The 26,335-nt window shown below is 42.1% G+C and overlaps 1 protein-coding gene across 1 annotated transcript in view; it reads right to left on the bottom strand.

Moving 5' to 3' along the window:
• Positions 1–22,484, bottom strand: part of LOC126442675 (uncharacterized) — a 96,550-nt gene extending 74,066 nt beyond the window's left edge. The window contains exons 1-2 of the mRNA XM_050090728.1: positions 22,407–22,484; positions 7,515–7,684 (exon numbers count right to left, since the gene is read on the bottom strand). Coding sequence (XP_049946685.1) covers positions 7,515–7,602 — 88 coding nt within the window. The 5' untranslated portion in view covers positions 7,603–7,684; positions 22,407–22,484. The remainder of the gene's footprint in view (positions 1–7,514; positions 7,685–22,406) is intronic.
• Positions 22,485–26,335: the final 3,851 nt, after the last annotated feature.

Genomic DNA, 26,335 nt, shown 5'->3' with positions numbered 1-26,335 from the left:
TACACTTTAATAAAAAACCAACTATCCTTGTACGAAAAAAACGTGGAGTACGTCAAAACTTGGCCTGACTGAATACTTATAGTGTCAACTACTCCACACAAATTACTGTTTTTTTTTGTTTTTTTTTTATGGGAGGTAATTAATTTTCAGTTCAATGCTGGGATTATTGCAGCACTTGGAATAGGACCTTGTTTAAGTAAATGATTGCACATAAAATAGGAGTGCCCAACCCATTGTTTAGGGTACAAAAACTTATTATTCATTAATAGAACAGATAAGTGGTCTATGCAATTAGTCAGTACTCAAATGATTCTGTGGGATGCAGGTGGTGGCAGTGTCGATCTCATGTGGCTATTCAAAAAATGTGCCAAAAATATCCATGGCTCTAGCTGTATATTCTCTTCTTGGTACGGTATTTCAGTGCTAACCAGTAAATACCTTGAAAAATGAGCCTACGTTTTTCGACACCCGAGGCTACATAAAATAATTTTGCCGCTCTTATTGCGTCGTTCAGTTCACAAGGTGTGATCACTTTGTGTGCTAGCCACCAATTTACTGTACGTGCAAAGGAGCCTTTCTTTCAAGTTTCAGACGATTACACACCTACTTCCCACTTGCATGAACCAGTGTTTCAACTGAAGTTCTAACGTTTCAATTCTTTCACAGACTATTAATTTTAGAATTACATCAAATTCGAGTAGCAATACACTTACGTTGTACACACTAATATCTCTGCATTAAAGCAACACGCTGAGTCCTCCCTAACAAATAAATCCTTAGTTAAGTCACAAATTTCGCATCACCCCATATAATCATACTTTTAGTAATAAGTGTGGTTATGGCAGTGAGTCAAATGATTTTATCGAAAATCGAAATTACTGCATTTACCTTACTGCCTTGATTATAGCTTTAAGGATGTCATGAAGGAAATGTGGCATGTGACAGTTTTCTAAATCCATACTGATTGGCAATGAGGTCCTTCTATTCAAGGAACCTCATTACGTTTGAGCTGAGAATATGATGAAGAACCCTACAAGAAATGGATGGCAAGGATATTGCACGGTAGTTTTGTGAATGACTCCTGCTGCTCTTCTACTAGATGGGTGTCTCCTCGAACTTCTTCCAACTACGGGGCACTGTTATTTGTACTGGAGATTTACAATAGATTTTGGTTAAGAGAGAGGCTAAATCAGACGCAAATTCGGTGTAGGATCTGACAGAGATTCCATCGGGCTTGGAGCCTTGTTAAATCTCAGCTGTTTCTCAACACTAATGACACTAATGGTACATCTATATCTGTCATCGTCACAAATTAGAGCAATACCCCACAATACCACCTCTAAAGAAACATTTCGGGATACTAATTCAAAGTTTCTGATTTTGCTTTGCTATGCTTAATTGCTGTCATTACCTGATCTGCGAGTGTCTGAACACTACATTTTGTACCAGCTTTACACAATACTGGCATTTCCTTGGTTTTGTGAGAGATCCTTCCTATTCTGATACAGTAGTCTTAGTAGGAGTGAAATTACGAAAAATCCAGGATGGAATGTGACAATATTACGAAAAGGAAAGTTGCAACTCACCACTGAGACGAAATGCTGAGTTGCAGATAGGCACAACAAAAAAGTCTCAGAGTTAAAGCTTTTGGCCAATGACGCCTTCGTCAACAGTAGACACGCACACACACACACACACACACACACACGCACACGCACGCAACTCACACACATGACTGAAGTCTCAGGCAACTGAAACCACATTGTGAGCAGCAGTACGAGTGCATGGTGGGAGTGGCGACTGGGTGTGGGGAGAGGAGGAGACTGTGGCAGGGAGGGGAGCGACGGTATGGTGGGGTGGTGGACAGTGAAGTGCTACAGGTTAGACAGAGGGCAGCGGAGAGGTGAGGAGGGAGGGGAAGTAGCAGAAACGTAGAGAAATAGAAGGACTGGGGGTGGTGGTGGAATGACGGCTGTGTAGTGCTGGGATGGGAACAGGGCACCTTACTGGATGCGTGAGGGCAGTGACTATCAAAGGAGGACGCCAGGTGGGTTGTGGGAACCTTTGTCAGTCACTGCCCTCACCCATACAGCTCCTACCCTATTCCCATTCCATCACAACATAACCGTCATTCCACCACCAAAGACAGTCTTTCTATTTCCCTCCTTTTCTGCTACTTCCCTCCCCCTCCCCACCATTCCCATTCCCACCATCTAACAGACAGCACTTCACTGTCCGCCGCCCACACATACTACCCCTACCCCTCCCCACCCCAACCTCCTCTTCACCCCCACCCTGTCGCCACTCCCATCATGCAGTGGTGCTGCTGCTCGCAGTGTGGTTTCAATTGCCTGGGAGTGCAGTCGTGTGTGTGAGTTTCGTTTGCGTGAGTACATGTGTGTGTGTGTGTGTGTGTGCTTGTTGTCTATTGTTGACTGCAGCCTTAATGACCGAAAGCTTTAATTATGAGTCCTTTTGTTGAGCCTATCTGCGACTCGGTAATCTTAGTAGGTTAGACGAAATTCTCTTTCATTAGCCAAATACATCTCATTTACATCTTCCTACATGTAGCCCCACGCTTTGCCTAGTATTTATTGACCAGTCGTCTCTTTTTCTTTAGATGTTTCTTTAAAATGACTGCAGACTGTGGAGTGTCCCTCTTATCATGAACTGCTCTACATATGTACAAAGTGCACAGTTGACTGTTCTTATAAACCTGAACCGCAATTCTTCTACATGTTTTTCTCCAGAGCTAAATATTTCGAGTTTTGTATTGAAATAGGTCACAACTGCTTCTATATCTGGTTTGCTGAACATATATGTATTCTGCTACATGTTTTAGTTGCCATTTGTACGTTGTAAATCATTGTTGCTTCATGGTCATTGATACTAGTTTCTGTGTGAGCTTCCTCAGAGAGTTATGGTCATTTTGAAACTATCAGTTGCAATATCACTAGTGGGCTCCCAAACAGTCTGTTTTAGGTAATTCTCAGACAACTCATTTAGAGGTGTTTCACCAGACGTCTTGTCACCCCCACCTCTTACTAAACTGTCATTTTCTCAGTCGATTGTTGCACAATTAACATCAACTTCAACAATTAGAGTGTGACTTGGAAACTTATGTAACAGTGCTTCGATTTTCTCTATAATATTTTGTTGCATCTGGAGTAGATCTAGAAGTTGACATAGTGACCTGTTCCCAAATTAATGCCCACCAATGATACTGAGTCTTTTCCAGACAGCCTCACACGCAGTTTATGTTTCTGTTTTGGTTGGTACACTTTGTTTGTGACCTGGGACAAATGCCCTACTATCTCCATGTATATTTTCGATACACGCTGTAATTTTCATCAGTATGTCACTGTTGTCAGTTCCGCGTTTCCACCAGCCTTCTGTACCGGGTATTATGTGAGCTCTACTGGGCCTGCTTCAAACCCTGGCACGTCGTTATCGGTGATTCAGAAGTTGATCACTTGAACTGTAATACTCTCGCCAGTATGTGACTCTTCTTTGGAACTATTACTGACACTTTCAGGTCCCTGTCGTTATCTGGACTGGATGAAGAGTAGTCTAATCTGAAAACCGTTGTGTCCACTCCACACCCAAACAGCTACCTGAGCAGCAGCCTCTGATGTGTACCAAACACCTGACCCATTTACGGTGTCTACTCAATCCCTTGACGCAGGTCCAAGAAATTTCAGGCTGCTTTGTCAGAGAACCTTCGAACTCTGAGTCAGTAGTTACATTCGATTCAGAACGTGGGGGGCACGACCAGTTTTGCACTGCAGCAAATTGTCTCACTGAAGTTAGATGAGTGAGACCACCACTATAAACCTGCTCTGACAGTTGAATGATCCAAGTGTGGCCGAAGAGCGCGGTCAGCTGCCGGTTGCACCACGTTCCCTCAGCAATTGAGGGAATGGCCTCTTCAGCAGGCTGAATAAGGCTTCCAGCCATAGACAGTGAGTACACTTAGTCTTCCCTCACATCGTTTCTTGCATTTACCTAACAGATACATTCACTTGCCGTACATTTGAACTTCCTACTGTTAGGAAGTTGAAGTTAGTCTCACTGTCTCAGTTTCGATTTCAGTGGAAGTCTGCACCTCCTATTTGTTGGTTAGGGTGATAGGTAGCGTGTGCTGAGTCCTCCCTGGTCCCTGCTCCACTGTCCATGCAGCCTAGTCCTACCAATGGCAGACCACTCACAGCCAAGTGGATGGGCGGTGACAGATCATGTACTATCTGTAGAAGCTGCTGACAGCCAAGAAGGATGAGCGGTGATAGATCATGAACTTCCTGTGCAAGCTTCTTACAGCCAAGTGGGTGAGTTTTGATGGATCATGTATTCCCTGTAGAAGCTGCCGACAGCCAAGTGGATGATTGGTGATATATCATGTACTTCATGTACAAGCTTCTTACAGCCAAGTGGATGAGTAGTGACACATCATGTACTTCCTGTAGAAGCTGATGACAGCCAAGTGGATCAGCGGGGACAGATCATGTTCTCCGTGTAGAAGCGACAGCAGGAGATGGTAGTAACTCAGGTATCTGTGGCATATATGATACATTACTGCTGGTAACTCTCCAGAAACACCCATATACAGCAGCTTCCAGGCGACTGATCTTAACTCATGAACGTCAGCTAACTCTTCCCACGTTAGAGGACGGTGTTCACAGTAGGGCTGCAGTGTGGCTGGTGTAATGTTTTTCAGAACAGTAAACAAGTATCATTGAAGTAAGCCTGCAGATCCTTTCTTATGTTCTGGGCCAGTTAAGCTCCAAGTACAGCTAGTTACCGTTAAGATCTGAAGCAGTCCGTTCGCAAATCGATGTTTCCTTTATAGTGCAGTAGCATCTTCTATAAACGCTACTAATCTCGTGAAATTTTTAGAGGTTGTAGTCGAAAACCAAATGAAAATTGACGTTAGTTTACAGTAAATGCAGACAATGGGATACATGTTACTTACAACAAGCGCTACAGAAACACTGATTTTATGCGACACACGTACTACACAGCACTGGTAACTTAGGAAAATTTTAAAAAATTTACGTCTATTCACTTTGATACACAATTAAAGATTGGATAAATGTTTCTTTGAATGAGGCTGCTACTCCGATAAATTTTATGGAGGATAAATGTAGATCGCAGCTGATGTTGCAGCGCAAAATACGTACCTGATGGTACATAGCGCACGAAAACGGAATATATTACAACTCAAGCAGGATTTAAATACAGTTAACACGAAAAATGTTTAAAATTGATGTGAAGTTTTAGGACGTGACTCTTAGAGGAGAATTTATCTGTCATATCTGATTTTACTTGGACACGAAGGAAATAGAGGAAGTCGGTTGTTACATTTTGAACTTGCGTGTCCAAGATGAACTCTGTAACATCAGTATGTCTCTAAAAAAAAAGTTACGGTGTGGAACAAAACACAGGTAAGTAAACCTTTGCGAAAATTCTACCGATACGTTACACAGACAGATTATTTTTATCGCTGTAAGGGTCTATGGAATATACAAGATGATTTTTTCAACCATGTAAAAACTCTAGTGATTGATCAATGAGAGGATAAGGAACATAAAATGTCTGATGGTGCCCAGAAACGCATGATCCGTATGCCAGAGACCATTTATACAATCATACTTTGTTACAGAAGATGCAGTGTAATACCATGCAGCTACAGTTACAGTATGCATGATATCCGCATAGATGGTGGTACTGTTTATCGCACATCATGACCTAGGATGCAGCAAGTCGTGAAGGACGTACCCGAAATGATCAGACATTAGAGTTGGAAGAAAATGTAATCAGCAGTGTGGAAGGCGACCGGCATCTCAGTAGCAGGCAGTGGACCGGCCTGTACAGGGTAAGCCAGACGAGCGTGTGGGACATTCTCCATGACGACTGTTACTACCGTTATCACTTACAGTGTCTGCAGGGTGTACTAGCGACAGACTTTCCACATAGGGAACAGTTCTGTCACTGATTTGTTCACCAGGCAACCACGATTCCGGGATGTGTGTTATCCATCCTGTTCACCGATGACGGCACCTTTACGTGGAGTGGTATCTTCAACTCTCGTAACAGGCATCTGTGGGATGGTATGCAGAACGCCCATGGTATGGTGACAGCGAATCATCAGCATCGGTGCAGCCGGTATGTGTGGGCCGGGATAGTTGGCGGCCGTATTTTGGGACCAGCCTTCCTTCCACATCGCCTAATAGGCCTGAACTATCGGCACTTCTTGCGGGCGTCTTTCTGGAAGAAGTGCTATTGATGATTCTGATGGTTATGTGGCTGCTACACTTTGCCGTTAACGTCCAGACGCATCTTAAGGGTGTCTTCCCTGGTTGATGGATTGGAGAAGGTGGTCCAGTTGCGATTTCTGGTTATGGGGCGAGCTCTAGAAGTATCGTGCACACGTAGCCAATTCCAGATGTGGAGACACTGGAGCAGCGTATTCATCCTGCCTTCGACGCTGTTCGTATGCAGCCTGGCTGGTGTGAGCGTGGATGACAGAGCACACTACGGCGCGTATACACACATGGATTGAGGCACATGGAAAGCATTTTCAGTACATACTGTAACTGTCGCTGCGTGGTACAGCGACTATTAGACTGCAGTCTTCGTAACAGTGTGTGATTGAATAAATGGTCTCTAGCGTGGAAATCATTCATTTCCGGACGTAAGTTCATTAGACCTTTCTTGTTCCGCATGCTGTCATCGATCAATCCCTAAAGTTTGTACACGGTGGTAAAAAACACCCTGTATACACAACATGATGACCAAATGGTATTCCAACTGGAGCTTTCTACAATTCCAAAGGCAATGATACACTGATACCCAAAGATGTTGCGCAGTTCCCTCGCAGTATTCTTATGACTGCCCTGTGACCCAAAGCAGTTACCCCAACAAGTTCACGCCTGTGTGTACCACGGGTGGGTCACGCCCATCCCAGCCAGTTATGCTACTTGCATAGCAATAACTTCTGACGTACGTATTGCCTATCTTGCAGGAGCAACGAACTGCACTGAATATAAGTTTGTGTGACCCTTGGACGAGAGAGATTTCTGAACAAATGATTTATATTTATTTTATATCTTCTCTCGCTGTTCTAAAAATGGAACCTCGATATATTCAAGTAGGCTACTAGTCTAGTGTGTTTGAATAAGACAAGCAGGGAACAGGTGGCGCAGGCAGCTGGAGGGAAGCTTGCACACACTCGCCTCCCCACAGCGCCGGCGAGGACGTCTCAAATCAGAAATAAGGCTACCGTGATTAAACAAACTAGCACCAAAAGGACCACTTGGACCATGAGTAGCGGATGAAACACTTACCTGAGTTTTCGGCTGTTAAACTATGTTCGGTGACTTCTGTATACGATTCCGGAAAATAAATTCGTAAAAATCCCGGTGCAAAACTTAAACATTTACTTCATTACTTCACAAAAAATTGCTGTCCATTATCATACCCAGCCTCATAGGAATCGAAAAAAAAATAATTTTTACCTGTAACGGAAACTGGGCGACTGTAGCCACTACATATGACCACCGCCACAAAAATGCGGATGAACCAACAAGCGTTTCTGCGGAACATCACGGAAGGTCGCAGGTGTCGTGCCAAGTAAGAAACTTTTCCCTCAAAACGACTTCACCAGACTTGCAGTCTGCTGAACAACCTGAAATGTTACGAAGAAGTGTAATCACAAAACGCACTTTTATTTGCAGCTATCTGTATAGTAAATAAAGAAACGTAAATTAATCTGAATTACACCATTTCACAAGATGGATGCCACTCCGCTGTTCCGAATATACAGGGTGATTCACGAAGGTATGCAAATGTTTTAATTTGTTATTCTACAAGTAAAACTGAAGAAAACAGTTCGTGTGAACACAGGTCCGCAAATGTTCATCTACGGAGTTACGGCTAGTGAGAGATTTTGCCTGAAATTTACCAACTTCGGTAATATGAAGCCATCGCAAAAGTGTACGAGGTTACAGTAAAGCATGATTTCCATTTAATTTGTTGTTATTCATCTGGTGAAACTAATAAGAGATGCTCCAGGCGCGTATCTGCAGGAGTTTTTCAGAACATCCAGTGAATCAAAGAAGTAATTTCGTAAAATTTTTAATTTATTACTTGGCCCAATTTGGTTTTTAAATTCGAGGCGACTGCACAAAGTTTTCAGCAGAAGTTGTAGAGAATTTTATTTTGAAATAATGATGCTAATAACTTTAACTGAAACTGTATGAATTTGTCAGATAATCTGCTTTTATTAATACCATATCACACGTGAATTCATGTTACAGCGGATATAAGAAAGCTCGGTGTTAAGGAAGTTGCTCGTTTCAGTTTCACAGAGTTGTTCTTAATTTTGCCTATTGCATTCACAACGCGAGCAAGTAATGCCTCACGTGTATTGACTTTGTCCTCATAAACTATGTCTTTCACTCATCTCCATACAAAAATATGCATTGGTGTTAAATCGGGTGATCTGAGTGGCCACAGACGTGTAGCACCCCGACCAATCCATTTATGGCGAAAATGTTCATTTAAATGTGTAGTGACGGGTTGGCGAAATGTGGAGGCGCGCCGTCCTGTTGAAAACACATTTGCAATCGCGTAGCAAGTGGAACATCTTCGAGCAAGCGGGGTTTTCTTCTTGAAGGAATTGTAAGTATGTCTCGTCAGTTAGACGTGCTGGGAAAATATTTTATTAGATTCATCATATCAATGACGACGAAGTAAATGGAAATCATGCTTTACTTCAACCTCATACAGTTTTGCGATGGCTTCATATTAGTGAAGTTGCTAAATTTCAGGCAAAATCCTTTATTAGCCGTAACTTCGTAACTAAACATTTGCGGACCGATGTTTATATGAACTCTTTCTTTAGTTTTACTTGTAGGATAACATATTAAAATATTTGAGTATGTTCAGGCACCACCATGTATACTGGCTTATCAGCTGCACTGTTTAAGGCAAATACTGTCGAAACAATTTAAGGGATCGTTATGATGTTTGCACCTGATTAATTGCGAGAAACTGCTGTATGAGCGACGTATAGTCCCTTATAATACTCATATTAATTGCAGGAGACAGGGATCAACTTCGCTTTTTCAAATGATACCATAGTATATGTCTATACATGGTGATCTGTTATGCAGAGGGAGAGAAGGACGGGAGTGCGTCTCGCCTACAGCAGTGGCGTTAGCCGGCTAGACGAGCCTCAGGCGGCTAGAGACACGCCAGCGTGTGCTTCCGAGTGTGGTGCTGGTGGGAACTGTGCTCCAAGAAACATAGGGTGAATCAAAATGCGTCATCAGATTTCCAAACTATCGTGACTGTTATGTTATTTGACATATGTGTATGAACAACTTACTTGTGGAAAGAGCAGGCCCGAGTTTTACACCATTTCAGCCAGTCAGCAGCAGTGTGCGCCCGTTTCAGTTCCAGTAAAAATGGTGTCGGGACATCTGAAAGCGCTTTGTGTTCAAAGTTTTGCGCACTGCGGGTCAGTAATAACCGTTCAGCGCGATTTTCGTGTGGAACATCCTACAGCACAGATCGTTAGACAATAGGATGAACAATTCCAAGAAACACGTTGTGTGTGTAAAGGCAAATCGCCGGGCCGTCGCCGAGTGTCTGACGAAGATGTCGAGCGCATCCGCCATAGTTTCACAAGGAGTCCGCAGCAATCCGTTGGCCGCACAGCACGACAGCTCAACGTGTCCCCGATGTCCGTCCTGGCGTTTGTTGCATAGACGTTTACACACGAAACCGTACAAAATTCTGCTACGGCAAGCTTTTCGTGAAGGTAACAAACGACAACGTATGGAGTTCTGTAATTTCGTTCCCGGAAAGATGGAGGATGACAGTTCTCTTCCACACTTAGAGCTTAGTGACGAGGCAAAATTCCATTTAAATTGACAATTTGGATATGATCTATGAGGACGTGCGTGCGAGTGCGCGGAATAATTACAATAATGGACCACACGCTTCGCAACAGCACGTAGCAAACTGTGTCAACGGAATGTCGTACCAGCATAACAGGGGACAAGCAAACGCTCAGCGTTACAGCAGTCATTATAATTTCAACCGCCGCAATGGAAAACTACATAGCAAATATCCAAACCAGAATAGATACAACCTGATTTATGAAAACACACAGCGACATTACGGTAACTCACCAATAAATCACTACTGTAATTACAAGCATCCGAACTACTGGAAATGTAATGGAAAGCGTCACAAGGGAAAGAAATGGAACAATAATATCGGGCCACAACAGTATTGTCAGCCAAGTCACTTCACTCTCTCACGTCAAAAGAATTCTTTGCAGCCTCAAAATGCGACACTTTCTCACCAACTCAACCAACAGTTCAGGAACAATAATCAGGACAATCCGTCGCATGCTTTTCTTAACACCGCCAGTCACAATAGCCGAGGAAACCCGACAATTTTTTACATGCAGGCGAACCAAGGATCAAACGCAATGTCAAATGACACGCTATTAAGTGATGCACATTTCGTATGGTATACGAACGCAAGTTTTGAGCCTACTACTCATGTAAAATTAACTGACATTTCAACTCCACCTAAGTCGGAAAAGTAGTAGCAGCTTCTTTATGCCTCCACAGGGAAGCTGCGGAACAAAATTACAACACCCTGAAGTAACATTAGACGACAAGTTAAGACAAGCTCTCATATCTTTAATCACTCATGCCAACCTAAGAAAAAAGGCGCATCAGAAACACATTACGAAAGTCTTATCGTATCATGTAAATGAACGAGTGCTTTTAAAGACCGACTTCAAACCATTTTTGACTTATCATAAGAATTGCAAGTGGCAGTACTTGTATTAAGGACCATTTATTATATTAAGAAAGCCGCACATTGGTTGCTATCTATTAGCTGACCCTGTGTCTGGATGAATAAAAGGATTGTTTCATCACGCAGACTTATGTATATAAGTGTACATAAGAATATTGCACAGGACTAACACCCTCTCCACCTGCCTCCACAAGAGAAGTTATTTATGTGTGTGCCTGAAATAAAATAGATTTATTGTAGGAGAGCAAGATTTGCCTTAGATGTAAGTGTTAAGTTAATTGAGCCATGAGCAGCCACAGCCAAAGAGCTGAAAAACAAATAATATAGGAGGGACGTGCTAAGTGCCACCTGATACCACTAGTTTTAAGTATAACAAAGCTCTCTCCTCTTCAGTGAAATAAATTAAAATGATCATTCGGACCAGAATGACATCTCGTAAATAAAAGTTGATTAAGGTCGCTTACTCTTAGGAGGGAAATGTTTCGTTATGTATAAGGAGTGTTTGATAGCAATTTTTATGAGACCACCTGTGAAAAGCAGTTGATACAGACCGCAGCTTAGCATATATGTGTCAAATAAATCAATAACGATCCAGGTAGCAGGAAAGAAGTGTGCAACTCAATTACTCTTATTACAGTACCGAGAAAACCGTAAACGCTCATAGGAATTTTACGGCAGAGTGCAGCTGAAATACTTACAAAGATCAATTATAAGTAAAATAATTTAGTACCAGAAGTATTTTTTATATTTTTTTAAATTTCTTTTTTGGGAAGCCAATTTTACGATACCCAGAACAGAAGATAGCTAACAGACACTGTTCACTGCTAATGCATGGTATAAGTAATTTTAGATATGTATAGAGAAATGCTTGGAGAGCTGGAGCGGACGATACTGAGACTACTGTATCGATTTAATTACGCTAACTACTTGTCATGGAAAACTAGCGTGATGAGGCACAATTTATGTTAGGCTCATCATTTCACACATCATTAAAAGTTTGTCTTAAGATCTTTTCACCCCATAAAAGTCTATTGCGTTTTCCTCTAATCAGTATCCTTATCTTCCTACCTTATCTAGTAGTGAAGTGAATTTTACAGACTGACAGCAAGCTTGATACGTACAGACTGTACGTATGGATGGTCGTGACACTTTAGTTGTTGACAGAATATGCATATTCTCCGCGAACCGCGAATTCAATTGAGGTTTGTTATGTGCAACAGCACGACAGAGAACACTAAACTTCCCAATTTCCCTAATGGAAACTTGAAAATGAGCTGTTCATCCCATAAGCGAAGCCATAATGACTATGTCTTCAAACAAACGACGTAATTAACAGAGAAAAAATAAGAGCTGAACTTGAGAAAAGAGTAATTATTGTAAAAAGAGAAGAGTAACAAGTTTTCGAACAAGGTGTATGCCCTAAACCTAAAGTACTTTGGAAGCACGAACTATGAATAAGAGACACTTTTTTTCGTCAGACCTTGTAGTCATAGAGATTATTTTTCTTTTGTAAATATTATTTAGACATAATATGTATACCGAATGTTAATTCGGTAGTAGGTGACTATGGGTTGGGGGTAAGAAATGAAAGAGGAAGCCGCCTGGTAGAATTTTGCACAGAGCACAACTTAATCATAGCTAACACTTGGTTCAAGAATCATAAAAGAAGGTTGTATACATGGAAGAAGCCTGGAGATACTGATCGGTTTCAGATAGATTATATAATGGTAAGACAGAGATTTAGGAACCAGGTTTCAAATTCCAAGATTTTAAACATGGCTGCAGCAGAAACTGTTAAAATTCTTCACAACAAAGGATCCTGTACCCATTACACAAGTTGTACAAATGGAGATGATATTTTAATTACTGACGACGCCTTTTGGCATAATTGTTTCATTATTCTCCAGTGCATGATGTAATTTTAGAAATGTACTTCTGATGAAGGTATATTTATATGTACCGAAACCTTGGTCAAGAATTTTAATAAAAAAATTCTATCCTGCAACTGTTTTTGGCTGCCATCCTTTGTTGTGAAGGTTTCAAATTGTAAGACATTTCCAGGGCCAGATGTGGACTCTGACCACAATCTATTAGTCACGAACTGTAGATTAAAACTGAGGAAACTGCAAAAAGGTGGGACTTTAAGGAGATGGGACCTGGATAAACTGAAAGAACCAGAGGTTGTACAGAGTTTCAGGGAGAGCATAAGGGAACAATTGACAGGAATGGGGGAAGAAAATACAACAGAAGAAGAATGGGTAGCTTTGAGGGATCAAGTAGTGAAGGTAGCAGAGGATCAAGTAGGTAAAAAGACGAGGGCTAGTAAAAATCCTTGGGTAACAGAAGAAATATTGAATTTAATTGATGAAAGGAGAAAATATAAAAATGCAATAAATGAAGCAGCCAAAAAGGAATACAAACGTCTAAAAAATGAGATTGACAGGAAGTGCAAAATGGCTAAGCAGACATGGCTAGAGGACAAGTGTAGGGATATAGAGGCTGATCTCTTGGGGGGGCGGGGGGTAAGATTGATACTACCTACAGGAAAAGTAAAGAGACCTTTGGCGTTTGGAGGAAAGAGAACCACTTGTATGAATATCAAGAGCTCAGGTGGAAACCCAGTTCTAAGGTTAGAAGGGAAAGCAGAAAGGTGGAAGGAGTATATTGACGGTCTATACAAGGGCAATGTACTTGAGGACAATATTATGGAAATGGAACAGGATGTAGATGAAGATGAAATGGGAGATATGATTCTACGTGAAGAGTTTGCCAGTCCTCGGGAGTAGACAACATTCCCTTAGAACTACTGACAGCCTTGGGAGAGCCAGTCCTGACAAAACTCTACCATCTGGTGAGCAAGATATATGAGACAGATGAAATACCCACAGACTTCAAGAAGAATATAATAATTCCAATCCCAGAGAAAGCAGGTGTTGACAGATGTGAAAATTACCGAACTATCAGATTAATAAGTCACTGCTGCAAAATACTAACGCGAGTTCTTTACAGACGAATGGAAAAACTAGTAGAAGCCGACCTTGGGGGAGATCAGTTTTGATTCCGTAGAAATGTTGGAACACGTGAGGCAATACTGACCCTACGACTTATCTTATAAGCTAGATTAAGGAAAGGCAAACCTACGTTTCTAGCATTTGTAGACTTAGAGAAGGCAATTGACAATGTTGACTGGAATACTCTCTTTCAAATTCTGAAGGTGGCAGGGGTAAAATACGGGGAGCGAAAGGCTATTTACAATTTGTACAGAAACCAGATGGCAGTTATAAGAGTCGAGGGACATGAAAGGGAGGCAGTGGTTGGGAAGGGAGTGACACAGGGCTGTAGCCTCTCCCCGATGTTATTCAATCTGTATATTGAACAAGCAGTGAAGGAAACAAAAGAAAAATTCGGAGTAGGAATTAAAATCCATGGAGAAGAAATAAAAACTTTGAGGTTCGCCGATGACATTGTAATTCTGTCACAGACAGCAAAGGACTTGGAAGAGCAGTTGAACGGAATGGATGGTGTCTTGAAGCTAGGATATAAGATGAACATCAACAAAAGCAAAACGAGTATAATGGAATGTGGTTGAATTAAGTCGGGGGATGCTGAGGGTATTATAGTAGGAAATGAGCCACTTAAAGTAGTAAAGGAGTTTTGCTATTTCGGGAGCAAAATAACTGATGATGGTCGAAGTAGAGAGGATATAAGACGTAGACTGACAATGGCAAGGAAAGCCTTTCTGAAGAAGAGAAATTTGCTAACACCGAGTATAGATTTAAGTTTCAGGAAGTCGTTTCTGAAAGTATTTGTATGGAGTGTAGCCATGTATGGAAGTGAAACATGGACGATAAATATTTTGGACAGGAAGAGAATAGAAGCTTTTGAAACATGGTGCTGCAGAAGAATGCTGAAGATTAGATAGGTAGATCACATAACTAATGAGGAGGTATTGAATACGATTGGGGAGAAGAGAAGTTTGTGGCACAACTCGACTAGAAGAAGGGATCGGTTGGTGGAACATTTCTGAGGCATCAAGGGATCACCAATTTAGTATTGGAGGGCAGCGTGGAGGGTAAAAATCGTAGAGGGCGATCAAGAGATGAATGCACCAAGCAGATTGAGAAGGATGTAGGTTGCCGTAGGTACTGGGAGATGAAGAAGCTTGCACAGGACAGAGTAGCATGGAGAACTGCATCAAAACAGTCTCAGGACTGAAGACCACAACAACAACAACTCCACTTTGTAGCAATAATGCAGTCATCAATTAATGGACACGTATATGCTGCTGCGTGTGAACCGACTATAGACAAGTAATAAACGGACACCTATAAAACTTGTGCGTGTGCATTTTAACATGACGACCAAATACATGTGCACACGAAATAATAATAACGTGTGAACTGAAAAGGTGATAACTCCACGGACACGTGCGGAATTCCATGTGTTGAAGTAATGTTATAAGTACTTGCACCACGAAACCACTATTTAGAAAACCGAACTGTGCAAGTGAACAAGTGTTGTACTTATCGCAACCGGTGTTGTACGCCTTTCCATAGACACATTCTTCGACACAGCTACGGGAGTTGCCGCATCTGACTACTTCGGTAATTCCGAGTCGATGAAAAACTGTAAAAACTCACGACACGGCTAGTAGTCACCAAACGTTCTGCCCCTCTCGGAACACTGCTGCTAGCGTTGTGAAGCCTTCAAGTTACTATCACGTGACTATGACAAACGGACGTAACACAGAGTACGCTGCGCTCAACAATCCAGTTTCCTTTGCACTACGATCGCGGACTCCAAATGTGTTTGAAATACTTTCAATATAAAATCTGATAAAACCATGAGTTAAGCACTTATATACCTTATAAAATCATCAAGACACTAATCTGAAATGTCTCAAACTCGACTTTGACAATTGCTACGGGACCTGTAGACCAGGCCAAGTAATGACTAAAACTTGTCGACCCAAATAAAACCAGAAAATAAATAAATACGATAACTAAGCACTCCTAAGAGAATGAGACCTTATGTACATAAACATTATTGTTATCCTTACCTAATCCACTTTTCTTTTAGACTAAGTTATTAGTAAATAAGGACATTCTAATACAGATTTTCTCTGTATTTTTCATGTACAAGAACATGATTGGAAGCTCGAACATGCATCAAGTGAAACAGAGACCGCCACCAAACGGCTCAACACGTTGCAGAACCAGTCTTCCCGTTCCTGATCCACGACAAATTTCCAACGCGCCATCATATCCAGACAAACACTTCAACCTTCACAGTGAAACTGATGCCCTACGTTTCCTCCACTATGAAAGTGCAATCAATTTCCCTCACTCAAGTGTAGTGCTGCCATTTATACCTGAAGTTCTACCACTCCCAGGGCAAGTCATACCTACCCAAAGCGCAGTAAAACTTTTTTTTTTTTTTTGCATGTCATGAAAGCCATAAATCAGTAAAGTGCTAAGAGTTTAGCGCAACAAATCTACGTCCAGACCACGACAGAAATATTCCTGTAAATGGTTCAAATGGCTCTGAGCACTACAGGACTTAACTTCTGAGGTCATCAGTCCCCTAGAACTGAGAACTACTTAAACCTAGCTAACCTAAAGACATCACACACATCCATGCCCGAGGCAGGATTCGAACCTGCGACTGTAGCGGTAACGCGGTTCCAGACTGTAGCGCCTAGAACCGCTCCGCCACCCCGGCTGGCTCTGTAAATGTCACTGTATAACAAGAATGTCAGTTCTTTGTAATATATTTTTCCAAGAGTGCACACTGCTCCCAGACTTCCTGCGAAGTCAAATTATTTATTTCTTTGTTATTTTTTAATATTTATTATGCCATGTATAATGTATCTATGTATGTGTACTTTTAGCCTAATTTCATTGTCTCTTACCGAGAAATGAACACCTCTTATCCTTGTATAATACATTAGAACGAGTCCGGCTCAATAGTCATGTAATTACTCCAAGAACAATTTACCATCATTTTCAGTCGTACGAATATATTTACCTGTTATTCTTTATGTCAACCACTTTACCTAATGTCATATATGAAATCTATTGCAAAGAATTCTAGCAAGTAATACTAATTTGATTGATGAAAGCAATAATATTACAACTACGCGTGAGTCGCGATGATCCTGACTGGGTCATCGCGCCGGCCCGGGGTAGCCGAGCGGTTCTAGGCGCTACAGTGTGGAACCGCGCGACCGCTACGGTCACAGGTTCGAATCCTGCCTCGGGCATGGATGTGTTCGATGTCCTTAGGTTAGTTAGGTTTAAGTAGTTCTAAGTTCTAGGGGACTGGTGACCTCAGAAGTTAAGTCCGATAGTGCTCAGAGCCAGTTGAGCCTTTTTTTTTTTTTTTTTTTTTTTGGAGTCATCGCTCCTCACTCGGAAAGCAATGTAATATTAATGGATTTCAGATACTTTGCAAATGATGTATTTTCATAAAGATGCTGAGCATCACAGTGCGAGAGTAGAGAGACGAAATATTTTTGTAACGTGCGCCTATTCCAAGACGCGTGTCCAGCGTTTAAATACTCTAAACAAACACTATGACCCGCTGGGCGCAGATATTTAAAATTATTGCCGCAGCGCTTGATACAAGAAGCAGCGAAACAGAAGACAGAACAGTCTATCATTTGTTAAGAAATATTCTAGAAACTTCATTACTCTGTTACTTTTGGTCGCTGACATGTTAAGACGTACTACATAGCATTGCTACCAGTTGTATTTTTATCTTACGTAAAAATTATGTGGAACAACGGAGAAACGTCTCGGTAGCTCGGGTGAAGAAGGAACGGACTGACAAAGCAGCAATTGTTGGACTGCGCCATATACAAAATAAATATCAGCTGTAACCCATGTACTTATTCTGTACTTGTCAGTGTCTAGAAGTTTAAAGCCAATTTGTTCAAGATATATTAATATTTTACGATGGAGTAATTTTCTTCTTATTTTTTTTTCACTAACCAAAAATGATGTTCAAATTGTATATTTGCTTTGTACAGGTTCGCTCTTTATCGCAGTGTCTCGATTGTATTTGGGAGACCACTAATGTGTTCAACTTCCGATCTGTTAATCTTTCTCTTACGAAATTCGACTACTTTGCTTTCATTTCTATTTTTATATTCACATAGGACCCTTAGGTATTTTCATCGAAGATTCTGATTGCGTGAAGGCAATCCAGGTCAAAAGGTCAATTAAGAAAACCCCTTGGCGTAATCAATCAGTACGTCTCCTGAACACAATCGAGAACCGACGCATCGGTGATCAATTAATAATCCTTCTCTCTTTTAAGTCGTACTGAAAAAACGGCCACACGGGATAGTACGCAATCTAGTGTTAGGTTTTATTTTGCCAGTAAATATTACCAATTAACAGTGACAGCATCACTATTATTATTTACTACTATTTCTTATACAGAATAAGCAAGTTACTAGCGCCAGAACAGGAAGTGAAAAATGGCTAAGCAGTGATGGCTACAGGACAAATGTGAGGATTTAGAGGTATACATTACTAGGGGCAAGATAGATACCGCCTACAGGAAAATTAAAGAGACCTTTAGAGAAAAGGTGAATCTAAATGAATATCAAGAGCTCAAATCGAAATCAATTCTAAGCAAAGAAGGCAAGGTCGAGAGGTGGCGAGACTATGCAGAGGGTCTCCACAAGGGCGATGTACTTGAGGGCATTATTACGGAAATGGAAGAGGACGTAAGTGAATATGAAATGAGAGATATGATACTGCATGAAGAACTTGACAGAGCACTGAAAAACCTACGTCGAATCATGGCCCCTGGAGTAGACAACATGCCATTAGAACTACTGACAGCCTTGGGTGAGCCAGCCCTGACAAGACTCTACCATCTGGTAAGCAAGATGTATGAGACACGTGAAGAACCCTTAGACTTCAAAAGGAATGTAATAATTCCATTCCAATCCCAAAGAAAGCAGGTGTTGACACGTGTCAAAATAACGGAACTATCAGTTTAATATTTCACGGCTGCAAAATACTGACACGAACTCTTTACAGGCGAATGGAAAAACTGGTTAAGCCGACCTCGGGGAAAATCAGTTAGGATTCTGTAGAAATGTTGGAACACGTGAGGCAATTCTGACCCAACGATTTATCTTACACTAGGGAAAGGTAAACCTACGTTCCTAGCATTTGTAGACTTAGAGAAAGCTTTTGACAATGTTGACTGGAAGTCTCTTTCAAATTCTGATGGTAGCAGTTGTCAAATACTGGGAGCGAAAGGCTATTTACAATTTTTGCAGAAACCGGTTAGCAGTTATAAGAGTTGAGGGGCATGGAAGGCAAGGAGTGGTAGGAAGAGAAGTGACAGGGTTGTAGCCTATCCCCAATGTTCCATTGAGCAAGCAGTAAAGAAAACAAAAGATAAATTTGGAGTAGGAATTAAAAACCATGGAGAAGAAATAAAAACTTTGACGTTTGCTGATAACATTGTAATTCTGTCTGAGTCAGCAGAGGACCTGCAAGAGCAGTTGGACTGAATGGACAGTGTCCTCAAAGGATGATATAGGATGAACAGCAAGTAAAGCAAAACGAGGATAATGGAATGTAGTTGAATTAAATGACGTGATGCTGAGGGAATTATAGTAGGAAATGAGACACTTAAAGTAGTAAAGGAGTTTTGCTATTTGGGGAGCAAAATAACTGATGATGGTCGAAGTAGAGAGGATATAAAATGTAGACTGGCAATGGCAAGGAAAGCCTTTGTGAAGAAGAGAAATCTGTTAACATCAAGTATAAATTTAAGGGTCAGGAAGACTTTTCTGAAAGTATTTGTATGAAGTGTAGCCATGTATGGAAGCGAAACATGGACGCTAAATAGTTTACACAAACAAAGAATAGAAGCTTTCGAAATGCGGTCCTACAGAAGAATGCTGAAGATTAGATTGGTACATCATGTAACTAATGAGGAAGTACTGAATACAATTGGGGAGAAGAGGAATTTGTGGCATAACTAGACTAGCAGAAGGGATCGATGGTAAGAAATCTTCAGAGGCGCCAAGGGATCATGAATATAGTATTGGAGTGCAGCGTGGAGGGTAAAAATCTTAGATGGAGACCAAGAGATGAATACTCTAAGCAGATTCGGAGGATGTTAGATGCAGTAGATACTTGGAGATGAAGAACCTTGCACGGGATAGAGTAGCACAGAGAGCTGCAACAGACCAATCTTTGTACTGATGACCACAACAACAAGACGTTTCAGTTACGACGAAGTTGTTTTAAAAGGACCAAGGTAGACCATTACCTTGGGGCGGATGTTTGGTCACCTAAGTTCCTGAATCAGAGAGAGCGTAAAAATTTGTTCCACACAGTGCTGGCGCGTGTGACAACAGGTATAATTGTTGGTCCACTATCTTAATCTCTACATTAGCACACTGTTTCGTTGTGTTCTGGGTGCGAGATTAATTAGTGTAGAGACTAGGCGCCTTTTAGCGTGCCCATTTGATGTGTTAAATAATAGATTGAGCCAATAGGTCGTCGGTTTGAACTGAGTGGCTTATCATGATTTTCGGTACTGATTTGTAACTTTGAACTGTCTCTCGGAGCGAGGACTGTAAATTTTAAATCATGTCAGATTTCTTGAACAATTGTGTTGGAAAACTTAATGAGTATAAGCAGCTCTTATCTCAGATTTTGCTTGTATAGAGCGTCTCCATATTGTTCATGAAGATATTTTGGTTTTGTTGTCTACGTAACTAGTAAACCTTTTGCCATTGGTTAGTGTACTAAGAATTTATTTGAGTACAAGCCTGATATACATTTAATTTCACTTATTGATTCTTTCATTTTTTGACCTATTATTTCATTCTGTTTGAATTTAACTGAATGCGTCACTCGGTGTTACGTTCGAAGCAACCGCTGTTGTTGATATGTGAAGTGTGAGTAGTGTTGCTAGACGGCCTTAGAGTAAAAATACAGTTAAATTTTGTTAACGTTTCATAGGCTGTGGCTCATATAACATGCAAAATTCATTAATCACGGACCTCTGTAATTTTTCAAGTTATCGAGTTTGTTTGATGAATTCGTATTGTGTAATAGACTGTTTCATTTGGGCACCAGCACCTTACCCCTCCAACCTAGCTCCCTGCCACTTGAAGTATTGTACGCAAGAGATAAACCGAATGAGGTAGCACTGTCGTAAACAGACTGGCCTTGTATTCGGGAGGGTGGATGCTCTACTATTCACCTACTCATCTAATTTAGATTTTCGTGGTATCAGTAAATCATATCCGGTAAATACTAGATTTATTCCTATTATAAGGTCACAGCTAACTATTTGTCGCACTCTTGCCATTCTAGACCTATAAGCCTGCAAATGTCTCTTTATGTGACTTACAGTAATTTATCGTTCCTAAATTGTAATATCAAGACGTGTCCAGTATGCCCGTAAAAAGTGATCTATTAATTAAAGACTATTACTATTACTACTACTACTACTACTACTACTACTACTAACGTCATTACTACAACAACAATACACAAATGTTTTCTTACATACGTGTTCAACACATGCATGGCAGGGTGATCAGGAATGTCCTGGACACAGTGCAACACACTCATGTGGGCATATTACCTCAGTTTATCAACATTCAGAGGTACAGTTTTCAGTCCTTCCTTGCCTTCTACCGACAATGGTCGATCTATCGTAGTCGCTAAGTAGCATACCATGCAGATATAACTGCTGTTACCAAGATCGTACCCAGTACCTGAGCTAAGGGCCAATTTCTACTAATTTTGTGGATGGGGAATGTGTGGAGAAAACAAAAACCTGGTTAACATGTGTGATCGACGTACTACCATGTCAATCTCTGCCATAGCAAGGCTGGTTACTTATGCCAAGTGGTAACAAACCCAAGAAAGCAGCAATAGGTTTATTTCTGGAACGTCCTTGCAGATTAAAACTGTGTGCTGGACCGGGACTCGAACTCGGACCTTTGACTTTCAAGTGCTCTACCAACTGAGCTACCTAAACACGACCCACGACCCCTCCTTACAGCTTCACTTCCGTCAGTACCTCGTCTCGTACCTTCCTACTTGCCCGCGAAAGGCAAAGGTCCCGAGTTCGAGTCTCGGTTAAGCAGACAGTTTTGATCTCCCAGGAAGTTTCATATCAGCGCACACTCCGCTGTAGAGTGAGAGTTTCATACCGGAACTCTCGCCTGCTTCAGTTGTCATTTGGATCCGACAAGTTTACATAAAAGCAACTTTCGTTCAAGAACCACTGCTAGTAGCACCAATACGTAAATTGTGCTGTAAGAAGCAATAATAAGTAACTTTCAAAGCTAACGTTAGCCAATACGGGAGTTCTTTATAAGAACTGTCGCGCTACAGATCGCGGAAAGTAATTTAGAAAAGAGGCAAACATCTCGGTCTCACTTTAGTTTTCCCCATTTTCATAGCCGGCACTTTTCAGTGTGGACAACACTGAGAACAGGAGACAGCCAAATTGAGGGAAGTTACACGCACAGTATATACTTTACGTTGTGGAAGGAGTACGTGGAGACTCACCAGACACGTCGGGCGCCGCGGCAGCCAGTGCAGTGGTGGTCGGCACCGAGACTCGCCTCCTGTGCTGGACTGGGCTGCCGCCTCCCACCGACTCTGTCCGCAGTTTTCCTCGAGACCCCCGCCCTCGCCCCACTCCTTCCCCCTCCACCCTCCGTACCTACAACGATAACTCTTACATAGGTCTGGCATTCCAAGTATTTCTGCCATCTGATCTTAGCCGAAGCACTAAGAAATCTTGCTCTTACGCAAACCCAGTGAGTGAATTCAAGTCACGTATCGTGTCACCCAGTCGCCACACTAGCACTGTAATGCAAAGTGATGCATTCGGTATTTCTAAAATGTTTCACCGGAAATACGGTCGCTCCTTCCAATCACTGCATAAACACTGAAATTGCAGAGACTGAGATAAGCGATCGCGCAACACAGTGGCTGGAACCTCTCACTAGTAAAAAGCCCTGTGCGCCACATCAGGTGCTGCTCATTCCGAGGCTCAGTCCACTCCATTCGCACTGCGACGTACTTTTCCAGCAGGAGCTGTTCATTTCCGTTGCCTTTCTCTCTCCTTCTCCGAGATACGCAAGCCGGACAGAAAATTGTTCCCTCTCAGGAGGCGCCTCGCACTTGCCGTCAACACTAAGTCCATAAATTATATGAAACAATTCGTGAGATGATATCATATTTTAAGGGTATTTTTCTGTGCATAATAAGAGAAAAAATAGTGAAAATCGAAGTAAATTGTTCCAACGCCTGCAGAAATTTTAATTTTCATTATTTTCACTTGCGTTGAGGTTCATATTCTTAGAAAATAAGTTATTAATGTAAAATCAAAACCTTTTTGAACTCATATGAAAATTGGAATGGCTATGCTACACACAATTCACTACTCACAACCTTCAGCGGACATCACAGCATAACTCTGTTATTTTTGGCTGAAATCATTCAAAAAATTCACAGAAACTATTCGAAACATGAATGAAAATTGTCAAAATTTGATTAAATTGTAATTAATTCCTTGCGCCCAAAACAAAATCCCAAAAAATCTGTCAAACAACATCTTAATGTGGTTTCCCCCAATAACCCGAAGAAATGGTATCAAGGAATGGTATGAAATATAAACTCAAAACATCACAGCCATTAGTGCTGAATGCTCTAACGGCGCAATTAGATCTGTGGAGGATGCATTTCACGCTAGAGATTGTTGTGTGGTGCTTTGGGATTCTACATCCTACTCCACACATCAAAAACAATTTTGCATCAGCCCAGTTCCCAGAACTCCTGAAAACAGACGTTGACTGTGGATAGTGTATCACAGACACAGTCCCTTTGGGTGGTCAGAGCTGTCACTAAACCCACACAAAGATGTAAATAACCATGAATGACCAGCGCCTAATAGATGGAGGCGTCCGACAGCCGATCAGTTCCAGTCATTCCGCCAGGAAGGAGGTATACAGCTAGTTTTGTCTGTAGTTAAACCATGCCTAGACGGTCAATACCAGGGTTCGATCACGTGCGCATTGTTACTTTGTACCAGCAAGGGCTCTCAACAAGAGAAATGTCCATACATCTTGGAGTGAACCAAACCGATGTTGTTCAGACATGGAGGAGATACAGAGAGAGATAGGAACTGTCGATGACATGCCTCACTCAGGCCGCGGAAGGCCTGCTACTGCAGTGGATTACCACTATTTTCGGAATTTGGCTCGGAGGTACCCTGACAGAGGCGCCACCATGTTGAATATGCTTTTCGTGCAGCCACAGGACGTCGCGTTACGCTGCATGATGGGCGCCTTGACTCCTGATGTCCTTGGCGAGGTCCATCTTTGTAACCACGACGCCATGCAGCGCGTTTTAGGTGGGCCCAACACGTAGCTGAATGGACCGCTCGGGACTGGCATCACGTTCTCTTTCCCGATGAGTGGCGTATATGCCGTTAATCAGACAACTGTAAGAGACGTGTTTGGAGGCAACCCCGTCAGAATGAACGCGGTAGATACGCTGTCCAGTGAGTGCAGCAAGGTGGAGGGTCACTACTGCTTTGGGGTGGCATTATGTGGGGCTGACGTACGCCGCTGGTGGTCATGGAAGGAGCCGTAATGGCTGAACAATACGTGAATGCCATCCTCGGACCGATAGCACAACCATACCGGCTACATACGGGCGAGGCATTCGTCTTCATGGATGAAAATTCGCGAACCCATCCTGCACATCTTCTGAATGACTTCCTTCAGGATAACGACTTCTCTCGATTGAAGTGGTCAGCATGTTCTCCAGACCTGAACCCTATCGAAGATGCCTGGGATGGATTGAAAAGGGCTGTTTATAGACGACATGACCTACTAACTACTCTGAGGGATCTACGCCGAATCTCTGTTGAGGAGTGAAGCAATCTGGACCAACAGTGCCTTGATCTTGTGGATAGTATGCCAAGACGAGTACAGGCATGCATCAAACGCAAGAGGACGTGCTACTGGGTATTAGCAGTACTGGTGTGTGCAGCAATCTTGACCACCACCTCCTGAAGGTCTCATGCAATATGTGGTTTTAACAAGCAATAAAAAGGACAGAGATGATGTGTATGTTGATCTATATTCCAATTTTCGGTACACGTTGCGGAACTCTCGGAACTGAGGTGACACAATTTTTTTTTTATGTGTGTATATCGTGGGCCCAGTAATGCTTTTTAATGTGAACAAAAACCACAGTGTTTATTCCAATGCAGTGTTGCCCTCTCTTCTGCATCCTCCACACGTTGCGCCGTCGGTTGACTGGATGGACATTACGCATCGTTTGACAACAGGCCAAACGGCGAGACGCCTGAGCACACTGCACGGCGCCAGGCAGCTGCTGCCCATTCGCTGTGGTCGCTGGCCCACAGGAGGAGTCCAGTCGTGAGTGCTGCTGTGGGAAACGTCTTCACTGTGAAGGGGCAGATTCCAAGTGTGCCCTCTGTGCAGTCCGCTTCTCTATGTTCTCTGGGAAACTTTTTAAGAATGGTACGTATTAACTGACAATAGCAACTCCTGTCGGCTTTGAAATCGACTGCTATTGACAACGTGTGGCCCTCTTATTGGGTCCCTGTCAGTTAGGATCTTGTTACGATCACTGTCCTTGCACCGCAATGCGTGGCTGCGTGTAACGTACCATTCCTCTTTGATACCTATGTACAAATGAACCGGCTTCAGACAACGTACGGACAGAGGCAAGTACAAACACGATAGGACCTTTTTGCCAATTTATCACGTCCCGACATCGACCTACCGTCTTGTGCTCATTGCATACAAAACGGCCGGCACTTTCAAATCGATTCCCTGCCTCTACTGAAGTTATGTTTTCCAGCATTTCTCAGGACTCCAGACTGATATTTCCCGAGGTGGCCTTCTCTTCAGAAGATAATTCATGTCATATCTTGCAGCCACGCTGATGGTTCAATAGTATTCACACCATCACCTGCTTTCTTTAGTATTGCATTTATTGCATTATTTCCGATGTCTGAGGATATTTTGCCTGTCTCGTTTGTCCTGATCACCACATGGAATAATTTGGTCATATCTGGCTCTCCCACGCGCCTCAATAATTCAGAAGTAATGTAGGTCTACGCTAGGTTCATTGTTTCGAGTTTAGGACTTCCGCAGATCAGTGAAATTGTTATCCCAGTATAGTATCTCTTATCACACCTCCTCCTACTTCTCCTAGTCTTTCTGTAATGGTGTCCTCAAGATTTCTTTCCCGTTATATTCATTTGCTTATCCGCCATCTGTTTACCAAGCTACATGTTCAATCCACCTCCATTACAAACTCAGTGCAGTCGTAATTCCACATTCCACGTACGCATGTACTCAGGTACATTTATAAACCTAGGTTTTCGCGGCCATGGTCACATTCAACAACATTTTTGTGGGTTTGCGAGCGCATTGTCAATATATATAAAA

This window comes from Schistocerca serialis, unplaced genomic scaffold (assembly GCF_023864345.2).
Source record: "Schistocerca serialis cubense isolate TAMUIC-IGC-003099 unplaced genomic scaffold, iqSchSeri2.2 HiC_scaffold_1400, whole genome shotgun sequence".
NCBI classification, from domain to species: Eukaryota; Metazoa; Arthropoda; class Insecta; order Orthoptera; family Acrididae; genus Schistocerca; species Schistocerca serialis.
The sequence above is the reverse complement of the archived record's forward strand: the minus strand, read 5'-3'. Positions and strand labels throughout refer to the sequence as shown.